The sequence below is a fragment of the Nelusetta ayraudi genome, unplaced genomic scaffold (genome assembly GCF_046127955.1).
Source record: "Nelusetta ayraudi isolate G7.1 ecotype Tasmania unplaced genomic scaffold, CSIRO-AGI_Nayr_v1 ptg000135l, whole genome shotgun sequence".
Classification (NCBI taxonomy): Eukaryota; Metazoa; Chordata; class Actinopteri; order Tetraodontiformes; family Monacanthidae; genus Nelusetta; species Nelusetta ayraudi.
The window spans coordinates 4,548,927-4,562,401 of record NW_027466185.1 but is presented as its reverse complement, the minus strand read 5'-3'; the positions used below and the strand labels follow the sequence as shown (position 1 = coordinate 4,562,401).

General features: G+C 43.6%; 2 protein-coding genes across 4 annotated transcripts in view; one reads left to right on the top strand and one right to left on the bottom strand.

Annotated features, from left to right (window-relative positions):
* The window catches only part of osbpl8 (oxysterol binding protein-like 8), a 69,008-nt gene extending 68,287 nt beyond the window's left edge, over window positions 1-721 (bottom strand). For all 3 annotated transcript variants that reach the window (XM_076012242.1, XM_076012243.1, XM_076012244.1), the window contains exon 1: window positions 383-721. The gene's annotated coding sequence lies outside the window, so the exon portion shown is untranslated. The remainder of the gene's footprint in view (window positions 1-382) is intronic.
* A 1,421-nt stretch (window positions 722-2,142) lies between these two features.
* The window catches only part of zdhhc17 (zDHHC palmitoyltransferase 17), a 26,051-nt gene continuing 14,718 nt past the window's right edge, over window positions 2,143-13,475 (top strand). The window contains exons 1-4 of the mRNA XM_076051590.1: window positions 2,143-2,287; window positions 9,038-9,141; window positions 10,332-10,454; window positions 12,844-12,921. Of these exons, the coding sequence (XP_075907705.1) occupies window positions 2,225-2,287; window positions 9,038-9,141; window positions 10,332-10,454; window positions 12,844-12,921 (368 nt within the window). The 5' untranslated portion in view covers window positions 2,143-2,224. The remainder of the gene's footprint in view (window positions 2,288-9,037; window positions 9,142-10,331; window positions 10,455-12,843; window positions 12,922-13,475) is intronic.

The window sequence follows — 13,475 nt, the reverse complement described above, 5'->3', positions numbered from 1 at the left end:
CGACATGCTCGTCCGCATTGAGAGGACGCGGAAAGGACGCAGCGCACAAGGACGTGCACGGCGAGCGTATGAGGGGAGGGGTAAAAAAAGAAAAGGAGGGGGGTTAGGGGGGAACTGACATCCCCGAAGCTCAGTCAGCTAACCCCCTCAACCCCCCTCCACCACCTCCTCTGCTTCATTACGTAATAGTACGCACCGTTCCACTGCAGAGCCGCTGTCTGTCGGCTGTCAAGTTCGAACAAGACGCACACGTCGAATTAGCAACCAGTTAGCAGAGTTGAAAAAGACAATAAAGCAGGCGATAGGATGGCGGGAGGAAGCGTCATGTTTGTCCGGTTACATTGTTTTTATTTAGCTATTTCATTAATTTCTTGAGACGTACCTGCACTTCGCATGGGGTCTCCCGGAAGGTCGTGTGACTGGTTCGCCGACGGATGACGCTGGCTGTAAATACTCCGTCAGTTCCCCACGGGGCGTTTTGTCCGCCTGCTAACTGTTAGCGGACGACGTTTCGAAATGTTTCTCCTCCGGCTTTCCGCGTCATATGGCAACGGCCGACGTCCTCCTCAAACCCATGAACGTCATGTCGAGGCTCCACGATTTAAGTTGAAAGAGTACAACGCGAACTGTAATATGTACAAAATGCTCTCCAGTGCGAGTGGAGAAGCCGATATTGTGTTGAGTTGTTAGCCAGACACCCGCCTATGTGGTTCCGTCATTGTAGGCGTAGCCAAGTGTCAATGCTAACCGAGTCGTATGTCCGGTTTCAATTTTCAAAGTAAAAGTCGCAAATTGCAGTCATACGTTCATACTGTTCAATTCCTTTATTAAATAACGTCATATTAAAATGTTTCTTTTTACGACTTCTACATTGTTTTTCGAGACAATATTTATGTTGACGTTGTGCTATTTTCTTCACGCACATTTGTATCAATTGAGCACCTATTTACTTTTATTGTATTAGTCTGTTTCCTTTTATGCCTACACATTAAAACTTGATGCAAAAATAAAGGAGACCTGAAACTTGTAATATTATTCGTTTTGCTATGCAGTTTTTGCAATTATAGTTTGTAGTTCATATTATTTAATTTTAAGCAACCGATTATATTCAGTTCCTTGCATGACTTACTTGACATCGTTCCAATATTGAATCTAATGTATTACGTATAGTTGGTGTGAGTACCAGAATATGTATAGAACAAGCGCTTGGTAAAAGAACAGTTTATATCCCCCAGCTCCCCTTTTTCTCGGAGATCACCCTAGTGGTAATTCAACTTTCCCTCCACATGATTGAAGATTATGAAACCATTGTGCAAAAGAGACACATTGCATTATTTCATTTATTTATTTATTTATTTTTACTGCTTATTAATGAATGCGTGAATAGATAAAATGCAGTACATATAAGTGCAGTGCACATAAATCGTTGGATGCAATGAAAAAGTAATTTAACGTTTATTGAAAAGATAATCCCGTAATGTGATAATCGTGCTTCACAAATGTCTAGATTCAGCATTCATTCATTCATTCATTAATTTGTTTGTGTTACAGTTTATGAGAGATTGTTTATGCTGTGTTTTACGCGTTTATAACCACTCGTAGTCGGTGCAGGGGGTTTTGCAGCACTGAAACTGCCGGACTTGATCTTAAGCCTGAGAGCGACACTCAGTGGCTTCATGTGGTATGGCATGTTATTTCACGAGTGCTTATGATATTTGTAAAAAAAAAAAAATATATCTAACGAATCCATCTTTGGTTATCTGTGTCTTGATAAGCCTCTTTTTTCAATCCTCAATTTAGTATACATATATAACTTATTACTTGCATGAAATCTCGAGTTTTTGGACAAAAACAATCACTGCGGTCAAGCCAACCAATAGTTCGACAGAAGCGGTCGAGCCAGCAGAGACCGCAGTAAATCATCCCTGTTATCCTATTTGCATTGATGTGGTGGGCCACGGGCCATCATGCTATCACCTACAGCTCTTTAACAAGACAACAATGAGTGTGCAGTGTAGAGTGCATCCGTCCCCCCAGTCACTGTTGGGGAGGGGTTACGATTACATGACCTTCTGAATTGCACGGCCTGTCCACTCTTCTGTATTTTGACAGAACCCCCCCCCCACACACACACACACACACACACACACACACCTCCCGTTTGTTTCCCACCCCATGCACAGCCTCCCGTTTCCCACAATGCTCTGCGCACATCACCACCAAGATGGCCGACGCTATGGAGGAATATGAGAAAGAGGCTGGCTGCGTCCCTATTCTCCATCCCGAGGTATGATCGCGGCGCTCCGCCGACACCCTACACGCGTTTGCCCGAGACGTGTTGAGACGCGGAGGGGCCGCAGTGCGCTCGGCTGGGCTGCCCGGTCTGGCCCCGCTTTAGCGGCCACTGCGTTGCTCCCCCCCACCCCCGAACCTCCCGCTACCCTGCAATAACCCACCGGTGGTGGCGGTGGTGGTGCGGGAGTGGGGGTGGCAGGTAGATAGCGATGCTAAACGGCTAACCATCATGCTCCCTCGCCTCCTCTTGCTGCTGCTGCAGCTGCATAGCGATTCAACGCTGGGCAGATGTTCCCGTTCAGTGATAACGCTAAGCTTTTTTTCTGCCGGCACATAACTCTTAATATGGTTGTGTCGAAGCCCAGTCAAGGGAAAATAGTAATGCTAACGCTTAATCCTCAGCCTGACGGCGCTAGCTTGCTGCGCTGCTACAGTGGTAAAACACTGCTGGCCTCTCCGCTTGCGATGATGCAAACGGGAGGTCAAATGTTATAGCCAGCTGCGGCAGCTATGGCGAAGGTTCACAATGAGTTCCGTGTTTCATTTTTTCCCTTTCTTAAAAGTGTCATTCTGCCCGCAACTTGGCATGTTTTAGTGGCACCAGAGCGTGATAGGCCGCCTATCTCTGCAGAGGCTCCTCCAGTCTGTTGATACTGTCACTAATGTTGTCGCTGCGATGTGTTGCTGTTTCTGTCTCATGGCCTTCGTTTTCGCTTGAAACCGTCCATATATGTATTTATTTATTTACTTAATTGTTCATTTGTTATAAAAAATAAATATTTGTCAAACATGACTAATTGAAGAAATGCGTGTCAATATATGACGCACAGTGCAGGCTAGCTTATCGATACCCACAGTGCACACAGTCTAGCCAGGCGATCTGTGTGCTATGCTGATTTGTGATTTATTCCTTTTGTTGCCGTCGCTCCTTCATTTGTATTGTCACGATAATGAATTAGTTTATGGCGGTGTAATTCGTTGATTGGGCTATTACAACAGTTATGTTGTATGTGTGATATACGTTTGTTCAACTCCACTGTGGGCCAGGAAGGTTTGATTGGACTATGTTTGTAGATCTTTATCCACTTGTAATCTTTATCCATTTGTAATCAGTTATTCTCCCACCCCCCTTTGATTGAACTTTAGACGACTGACGGGTGTTTCTTTGCGTTAGTAATGTTTTATGTCTCTGTTATCTTTCTCAGACGCCTTTGATTCCTGTTCTGGATGTAGAAATACACCTTTTTAGGGGGGTTGCATTTATGACTCTTTTTTTTTTTTTTTTTTAAGTTTGTGTCCAGTCAGTCTCCCATGGCCTCACTTCATCGTCGTCACAGAGATAATAAATACTCTGAAGAGAGACTTCTTGCACTGTTTCCTGTGTGCATCTCAGCACCCATTTCAGGAAGACTCGAGGTCTTTGTGCTCGGCAGAACAGAACTATATTAACTGCGTTCCTCTGTTGTTGACACTGTCACGCGACATTCGCGCTGCAGCTGTTAACGTGAGAATTATATGGGATGGCTGAGTTGGACCCAGATGTTGTTTGACTTGGCTGTTGCACCTCTGTGGGTTTGTAATGCGGGTAATACAACCGCATAGAAAACCCGGAACAGCCAATCGTAGTCGGTCCAACACTGGTTTACCACGCAGAGTTTGTACAGGCTTGTCAGACTCGTATGAAACAATTGAAAACTTGATAATTAGTCACCTTTGCATAAGCAGTTCATTTCAGGAGGCAGCACACACACACACACAGGCAAAAAGATTCCTAACTGTCACAATTTCACATGCATGTGACAAATCAGAGGAACAATGCACGCGATGATGCAATGAAATCAGCGCGACAACTTGGTGGGAAATGCAGATTTACGCTAATGTAATAATAAATAACCTTATGTTTGTCTCCCTCTGCGTGCATTGCAGTGCAGCCAGTCAGATGCATTTGCTGTTTTTTTTTTTTTTTAAATGAAACAGTGTTAAAATTTGTACAATACATTAACAGTGTGTTGTTGGAACAGTGTTTGCGCAGGTTGCATAACTTGGGAATCAAAAGGGAAACTATTACATTTTGATTCTAATGAGCGTTAGAAAGAAGGGTTTAAATTGAGCCGAGACCAGACGCTGAAACGTGCACGTGTGCTTCCTGTGTGCGGTGGGACCGTCCGTTGTGGCAGTTTGTACGTGGACCGGGCAATCCATAAATCTTCACTGGAGGCGACGCTCGAGCGGTGCAGTCGTCCGTGTCCAACAAGTCCGTGTCCATGACGGTTTCATTTTTCCTTTTGATGAGAATTTGCAAGAGCAGCGATTGTGGGAGGACGGACTGGTCGCCATCGTGCGTTTACCCCGGTTCTTGAAAGTGTCAACAAGACATGCAGCAGCATTGTCCTTTTTTTTTGGGGGGGGGGGGGGGGGCTCACATAGATTTAATGCAGAAGTGTTGATCAGGCATTTCAGGTTGACTGACTGCAGGAATCAGGCCACCGTCAACTCTGGTAAAAACATTCTTTCAGGTCATCGGACAGGACCTGCTTTTGGCTGTGCTTTTTGAGAACAAAAAAGTAAATACATATTTTATTTATTATGTTCACCAGCATATTGCTTTGATTTTGCACCAATACACAGTTGCTCTCTCGGTTCAGAGCAAACAGGCCTCGGGGGTCTCAGTTTCCTCATGAATGTAATGTACAGTCATTTGCATTGCCCACTTGTGTGGAAATATAAGCAAGCGTTCTTATAGAATAGAGCATAGGAGTCAAACTCTGGATTTGGTCGTCAAGGCAATACTAAATCACCACTAGAGCTGGCCTGCCGCTGTTATACAGCACACGTACTGCTAATACTACAAATCCCAGAATGCGCAGCTGGTATTTTGGCGCATCAATCAGGACATGACATTCAATGAAGAATATTATTATTATTGGTATGTTGTCGTTGTTTCATTTTAAATTCATTGTTGGCCCGCCTCCGTGGAGAAAAGCTACTGTTGGAATTTAAATCGGAAGGCTGCAAATAAAAAAAGAGGCATACAATCTTTCTTTACATTTTATTTATTTCAATGAGTTTTTTTTAATTTTATTTTGAAATTCAATTTTGTATGTGTGCAATATGAAGTTATTTATTGTATAGTATTAAGCATTGCTTGTTCCATATTCAGGTTGAAGCAAAACTTGTTTGGGTCCATGTAAAAAAGGTTCAGTGTTCTATCTGGAGGAAGACTTTTTTCAATACATTTCAATGTTGGCCCGAGACTTTGTCCAAGTTTTACATTTTGACCTCACTGTGTATTTGAGTTTGACACCCCTATAATAGAGGGACACACAATCAAAAAAAAAAAACACGAAAAAGAGCAATTTCATTGGAATAATGTGGACACTACGTGCCGTCTGTCTTTGTCGCTGTTTCCCTCGTCAAGAACGCGGCATTTCCTTTTCCGCTCCGAGACAGACGCTGTGCCTTGAATATTAGATTAACCCCCTCATATGGTCCTCCTCTCAACGTGTAATGTGATTGCGGGGCCCTTTGGTGGGAAGCTGGCGAGGGAGAGAACAGTTCCAGCTGAAAGAGAGTTTTAAATGCAGATGAAGTGGAGGTGTGGGGGGGAGGGGCTTGCTGCGCTCATTCGTGTTTCCGACCTCACTCCGAGAAGAGGTCCTCCTAGCAGTCGCGTTGCCACCGCCGTGACCCCAACTGGCGTTGACCATTTTTCTGGCGCATTGGTCATGTGACCGCCGGCCGTACGTGCCACCCACAAGGCTCCAGAAAGCCCAGCGGTTCGTTCCCGAGATGGAGGTGCGGTGTTGGACGTGGCTAGCGACGCGGTCGCACATTCCACCGGGTGGTGACGGAGCGGCCGGCGGGGTCAAAGGTCACCCCGGCGGAAAGACGAGACGGAGAAAGTCGCTTGACATCTGGACCCGAACCCCACGCCCTCCACCTTCCCTCGGGCCACAGCGGAGCAGCGTCTTCCTCCTCCTCGCTCATTAATTAGCGAGCGCTCGGCAGAATATGGAGGAAATGTGCTTCCAGCTCCTTGGCGGTCCGGGTTCTTGTTGGACGGGGGGGTGGGTGGAGGCCCAGCAGTCTGATGGAAATGTAAGACGCAGCTCTGGAAACGAGCTGGATCTTGGCAGAGAGGGGTTCGAAAGGCTTCCAGCGGCATTTAATAATCTCAGCTTGGAAAAGTTGTGATGCTTCACCTTCACACGCCCTCGCTTTCAGGCTCCCGTCGTTCATGCTCGACTGTAGAATCCCTCATCTGGTGGTCTTGGCTTTAAAAAGGCTCCTGTCGTGGCCTTTCCCAGAGTTAATAAACTCATTTTTGGTGGTTTGTTTGCTCAAAAAACCTCCTTGTTTGAGCTGCACAGGCCTCAACATTTAGCATCTCCCTCATTCGGCGCTGCTCCATTCGTGGCTCCTCCTCAGAACAACCCACTCACTTGTGATTGGCCAGCCGCTCAGTGCATGCAAAATGCTGATATGCGCAAAGCAGGAGGTTTTGCCGTCAAAAATGAAGTCCAGCCTCTCAACCTGTCTTTCCTCTGTGAAGACAGGTCCGTGTGCTACGTCGGCTACGCCGACGTAGCACACGGACTGTAGACAATAGTTAGCGTTTTTGCCGCTAGTTAGCAGAGAAGGTGGCTACTAGCTCTCAGGGTCACCTCCGCCACATTAAAACGCACAAGTTGTCGATTTTTAGTGCTTGGTATGTTTGCAGGCACGCCAGTAACACATAAAGACGTGAGGTTCGCCTTTTTCTCCGCAATAGAAGTTGTTGGGTTTTTTGTTTGTTTTTTAAAGAACAGCTTCAAGGAAATGAAAAGCCACACATGTTCATGCTCCATTTGTCACTCGCTGAGCTGAAACACCCAGTGAGAGAAAATGAACACTTTTTCCCTCTGTAAGTCGCTCGAGAGAAAAGAGTCACTGTCAATCTGTGAAACCTGTCGGGGTGAATTATTTTATGCTGGGACATTTCCACATACTCAAATGAGTGCCGCTACCACTGCTCATTGTAATTTGCGGGGGGGAATCAGGCATGGGACAGATTAAAGACTTGAGGCTCAAGTTCAGTCTTTTTTTGCATGTCCAGTCAGTCTTTTTTTTTCTTTTTTTTTTTTTTGCATTTCCAGATTTTTTTATTTCTTTTATGCTGACACAGGAAGCTCTGTAGTAAACAAAATTGGTTTTGGCCTTTGTCGTGTGCGCGCGTGCGTGCGTGCGCGTGTGTGTGTTTCCCCTCTGGTCACAATCTGCATTTCGCTTCTGCATTGCCGTCCCCCACCAAGTACCAGAAGTGCTGGCTCAGCAGGTCCTTCTGGACAACACACACACACACACACACACACACACGCAAGAGGCTGTTATTTACATGCCAGGAGCCTCATTCCCCCCCTCCCACCAGTTAGCTTTAATCAGTTGGCTTTGTCAATTAGCTCTAATTCCCATTTCTCATTTTCAACCTTTGCATTCAAACTCTGTGCAATGCGTAAAACAAAATGACATGGTAAGTCACGAGGAAGGGGGCGGGGGACAAAGGCTAAACTGACATTGAGATTGAGAAAGAAGGTGCTGTTCTCTGGGCGCTGGAAGCTAATTGGTAGCTTCCTCTCAGTTGCTACGGAGGCTAATCGAACGTTGGTTGCGGCCGATGTGTCTGCGTACAGTGGGCCAAAATGTAAAACTTTGGCCAACATTAATATATCGAGTTTTGCTTCAACCTGAATATGGAACAAGTCAAGCTTAATACTATACAACATAAAGAACTTAATGTTGCACACATGCAAAATCGAATTTCAAATGGAAAAAAAGTCAGTGAAATAAATAAAATGGCAAAACAAAATCATCTCTTTTTTATTTGCAGCATTCTTGGTTGACGTGCCAAAATACCAGCAGAGCATTCTGGGATTTGTAGTGTTAGTGCTACATGTGCGCATCGAGCCGGGGTGCCCAAATAAAGCAAACCTAAAGCAGATTTCATTTTAAATCTGAAACTATAATAAACAAAATCAATGTATACTTTAGATAACTGCATTTTGTATGAGACCAGACGGGGACAGGAAAGAAGAGTTTCGCTGTTTTTTTATCTTTAAATACACGTCAAACTACCGGGGGTTGTCGCGTGATCTTGCAATCCTGGCGTAAACTGATGGAGACGCCACGCGAGATGCCTCGCTCGGAAAATGCGCTTCAAAGTGCGCACGCACCGCAGACAAGCACAGATCCTGGGAGGTGCTCCTAGCAAAATGTCTGCGTTACACACGCACGCACACACACACACACACACACACACGCACACACACACGCACACCAATTATCCATAACCTATGAGCTGAAAAAGACAAAAATATATAAGCACAACATCAACGTAAACATGCTTTCACTGATAAAATAAAACATAGGCAGATATAACCTTAACAATTTTAAACCATGAGTTTGCTGTGCAATGATAAGCATACATGCACATGGGAACATGTTGACCCATTTAATCCTGTTTCTTTCTTTCTTTCTTTCTTTTTGTATTTATTTATTTATCACTGGACTACAAATATATTTCTGAATGAACATGTTTTCCAATTTAATATTAGGTGGATCTTTTTGACTTGGTCATTTTATAAGTAGCTTGCGTGTGGAAAAAGTGTGAGCACCCCTGGTATAGAGTGTATTGAGAGATTAGAAAATCAGAAAGGACTAATCCCAACAGTTTCACTCACTGCTTTGTTTGTTGTTGTCTTTTCAGGAAATAAAGCCCCAGAGTCATTACAACCATGGCTACAGCGAGAGCGTCAGCCGTAAAAGCCATGTGGACGACTACAGCACGTGGGACATCGTCAAAGCCACACAGTGAGCAGGCCGCTTGTTCTCTCTCAGAGCGCCACCTCGGTTTCCAATCTAATCCGCAAATAGGAGTGTCGCACAGTGCAGCCGGTCCTTTTTTATTGTCAAACGTTACCTGCTGATCAAATGGAAATCAAATACACAGGAGAGGAAACGCAGCGGTTGTGGCTCGACAGGTTTTAATTGTCGACGCAATGACAAGGAAACACAAACGGGAAGAAAAGAACACAATGGTTTCCCTGACGAGGCAGTGGAAGCTTTATCATCTCGCTGATATTAAAGCTCCAATCAGGATGTGATAGATTTGGCTGCATAGATTGACCACTGGCATCCAGGAAGTTCTCACAATAAAAACAAGGAAATAAATGAAAATTAAACTACTAAAAAGTAGATACTTTTAGTCATTTGTAACCGAGAGGACATTATCCAAATTTGCTGCTGTTACTTTCTTTTTGATATGTTTTACATAGTAGGGATTTCTTGGTCAAACTTTTTTTTTTTTTTTTCCAATTAGTGAGGAACTTTAAATAAAACAATCTTTCTTTCTTTCTTTCTTTTTTTTCCTTATTTCTTTTTGATTAAGACAATTTTTCATCTTTTTGGACTATACCGTTGCTGTAATTATACAAATCTCCCCATTTTGGGATTGATAAAGGCATTCTGTTCCATTCTATTCTTTGTTTCTTTGTTTCTTTCCTTGTTTCTTTCTTCTTTTTATCTTTCTTTATTTTACATTTAACAAAATAAACTGACCGAGAGAGAGCAGATATAAATCAAAAAGGAAATTAATCCAAAATATATCCAAGTGGCCTTTCTTGTTGCCTTCTTATGAAACCATGCGCCCGTCAGTTGTCACTGAATATTGTCCATTGATATAATAATTGCAGCCTATTGTTCAGAGCATTCCTCTTAAATGAATCAATACACTGTATTTTTTTAACGCTTTTTTTAAGTGTGGCCAAAGTGCTGCACATTGATACAGAAAAATACAAGTCAAAAACAGAGGACATAAAATAAAAATAAAAGAAGAAACTAAAGAAACATAACAGGCTCACAACAGGTGCATTAATATTTTAATAATATATTAACATTACTATGATTACTATTATTATTAATAATATATTAACAATAACATTGATAGAGTAGTATTTAGTCTTTGCATGCGCAGCTTCAACTGTCTGCCGCTTGTTTTCCAGGTACGGAATCATCGAGCGCTGCAGGGAGCTGGTGGAGGCGGGCTTCGACGTCCGGCAGCCCGACAAGGAGAACGTGACGCTCCTCCACTGGGCCGCCATCAACAACAGGATAGACTTGGTCAAGTGAGTCATCGAAGGCACATCTCACACATTCAAACACAATGCATTTACGTGGGCTCGGAAAGAACAACCTCAGTATGATTGGACCGATGTTTTTAACGATGAGAGCCAAGGTCACCACTTAACTTAAAGTCTTAAAGTGCAAAATCGTGAGCGCAACAACCAATGGGTCCGAAATCCTTCCGCACTCCCAACTCACAAGGTCCCTTGTGAATTTCAAAATAAAGCTGTTTCCATTACGCCCCTCGTCAAAGTCATGCTCCCCTGAACTCTGTGCCTGATGCTCACGTGTGTGTGTGTGTATAAGAAGAAAAATTAAGAATAAAGGTCCTTACACACAAGGAGAGAATTCGCTAGGCGAATAATTTGCGCTATTTTAAAACCTATTGAAGTCAATGGCACCGTACACACCGGCAGCGAATGTTGGCGGAGCGAAAAAGCGACGGTTATTTTTTCGCTCCTATGTCGAATTATTCACAGGCGAAAAGGCGAATACTGGACTTCTGACCAATCAAAAATGATGTTGGATGGTCGATGACGTCACATCAACACGTCGACAATGCTCTCTCCCTCTGCAATCGCAGAGCCAGTTGACGGAGCACTCCTCCAAATGTCCGACAGACATTCTGAAGTACTGGCCAAATTTCACTGGGTCAAATTTAAGCTCCTGGATGGTCGTGTTGAACTCACCCATCTGCTTTTATGTCTTTTTATTTTAAAGCCGTGGTGTAGAAAGCGGTGTTTCGTTTTACGCACGTAAAACAAAACTTCTCGGTCGCCAAAAAAAAAAAAAGCTGGGAAAAGCTTTGTAAATGATAAAAACATCCAAAGGAAAACTAAAAAATATTTTATGGCTGCAGGAACTTAAATAACGTGGTCAAAATACGGTTTATAACCGCCGCTTCTTCTTCATCTTCCACCTGCACACCCGCATATTCACCTGACCTATATATCCACCTGACGCACACAACACGCACTCTCAAGACACAAAAAACAAATAATAATGATTAGGCTTTACACCATCACAATTTTTGTGCCGATCACCAATCAGTGAGTTTAAATAAACCGATAACCGATCACCGATCCGATCACGTGAGGAGCAATATTTAAATGACTTGTTTATGTAGACCCCTTGCCTTCTCACTTTCCCGACTATATGGACGAGCACTGTCTAAAGTTGTTTGCTTTAGCATCCGTTTCGGACTTTGCTTTTCTTTTTCTTTCTCCGCGCTGCGTTTCTTGAACTCGACGTGCTCCTCCGTGTGTGTCTTTTCCAAGTGCCTGATTAAATTTGTCGTGTTGAAATTTTTTGCCGATGTTCCCCAGCGAGGTACTGTAGCGTTGCATATATTGCAGATAACTCGTGCTATGTCTGTTTCTCTCACTTTGAAAAACTTCCACACCTCCGACATGTTTGTTTGTGTCGCCCATGGATGATGTTGTCGTGAAGATTCAAAGAAACTTTATTGTCCGTCACATAGCGACAGCAGTCAAAACAGGAAGAGGCACGAAGACGAAAATGAAGTTTTTTGCATCATGAATCATTAGCTCTCGGATACAAAGAAATAAACATGTCGATGCTGTGGAACTACTTTGGAGTAAATGAGACAGAGGAAAAAAGTTTCAACACGACCGTGACGTCATTGATCGGATCGGTGATTTATGACATGACGCCCGATCACGAACATTTCAAGAAATGCCAAATATCGGCCGATCCGATATAGCCGATATGACCGGTGGAAAGCCTAATAATGATATAGTATTATACTTTTAGCAATACAATAAGCAGAAAACTCATGTCAACTATAAACTGAGGTAGTCGGCATACAAAAGTCATTAATTGAACGGCTGCAACACCTCTCTCAAGAACAATATCAGGTGAACCCAAATACTTCTATTCTTTTTCTTTTTTGATTCAACCTTCACCGGGACATCATCACTTGAGGATGTAGTCGGCTCCATTGTTTCTCCTTTGGCGCGACAGAAAGAGCCCCAAACTTCAGTCGCTTAGCAAATTTCAGACGCATATTCGCGTCGTGCTTGGTTTGAATAGAAAAAAATCGCTGGTGAAACATTCGCCTTTTTGCGTCGCTTATTCGCGTCGCTTTGCCTTTTGCCCGGTGTGTATGGACCTTTAGAATGAGAATGTCTGTATTATCCCACTTTGGGGAAATTTACACAGTTAAAGTTGCATATGCAGTGCAAAGAGAAGAATTAAAAAGAGCGCAAACAGTGAATTAAAAAGAAATAGAGACATAAGATTCATATACAAATGAGTTCCATATCTTAAAAAGTGTTAAAAATAAGTCTTTATAAATAAGTGTTTTATTGCACCTGTATTGAAATGTTGTATTTGAGAAGTGTGTGTGTGTGTGTTTGTGTGTGTGTGCAGGTACTACATATCAAAGGGAGCCATAGTGGACCAGCTGGGAGGAGACCTCAACTCCACTCCTCTGCACTGGGCCACCAGGTAACCGCCCCACTCTGGGTTTCTATGGAAGTTGTGCTTCTACTGGTGTTGTCAAAAATATCCATACTTAAAAGTAAAAATGGTACGATGTGACTTTTCAGTAGTGTCGATATATCAATACTACATCGACTCAACGTGCGGCTCCGGCAACACACACACACACAAACACTCTGCGATCTCCCCCCGGTTGACAAAATTTCCACAGTTGCAAATATCGAAAATGGTATCGAAAATCAATATTTCTCCAAATATCGTATCAAAGTCTAAAATCCAGTGTTGTGACAACACTGTTTTCTACGCTTCTCCATCCTGCCATCACGGACCTGAAGTGTCCAGCGAGAGGTCCTTCCATCAACCGAGACCCTCCTGGTCCTCAACACTGTTTCTCTCAAACCAAACCCCCAAATATTGATCGCTCGACATCGTGGGGATTCAACCTGATCCTCCGTGTATATCAAGGTTTTCTCTTCCCTCGCCCCAATGACCCACACACAGGGGCCAGGTCACATGATACCCACACACTTTTGAACAAGAGGGACCCCTAGGCGCCCGGC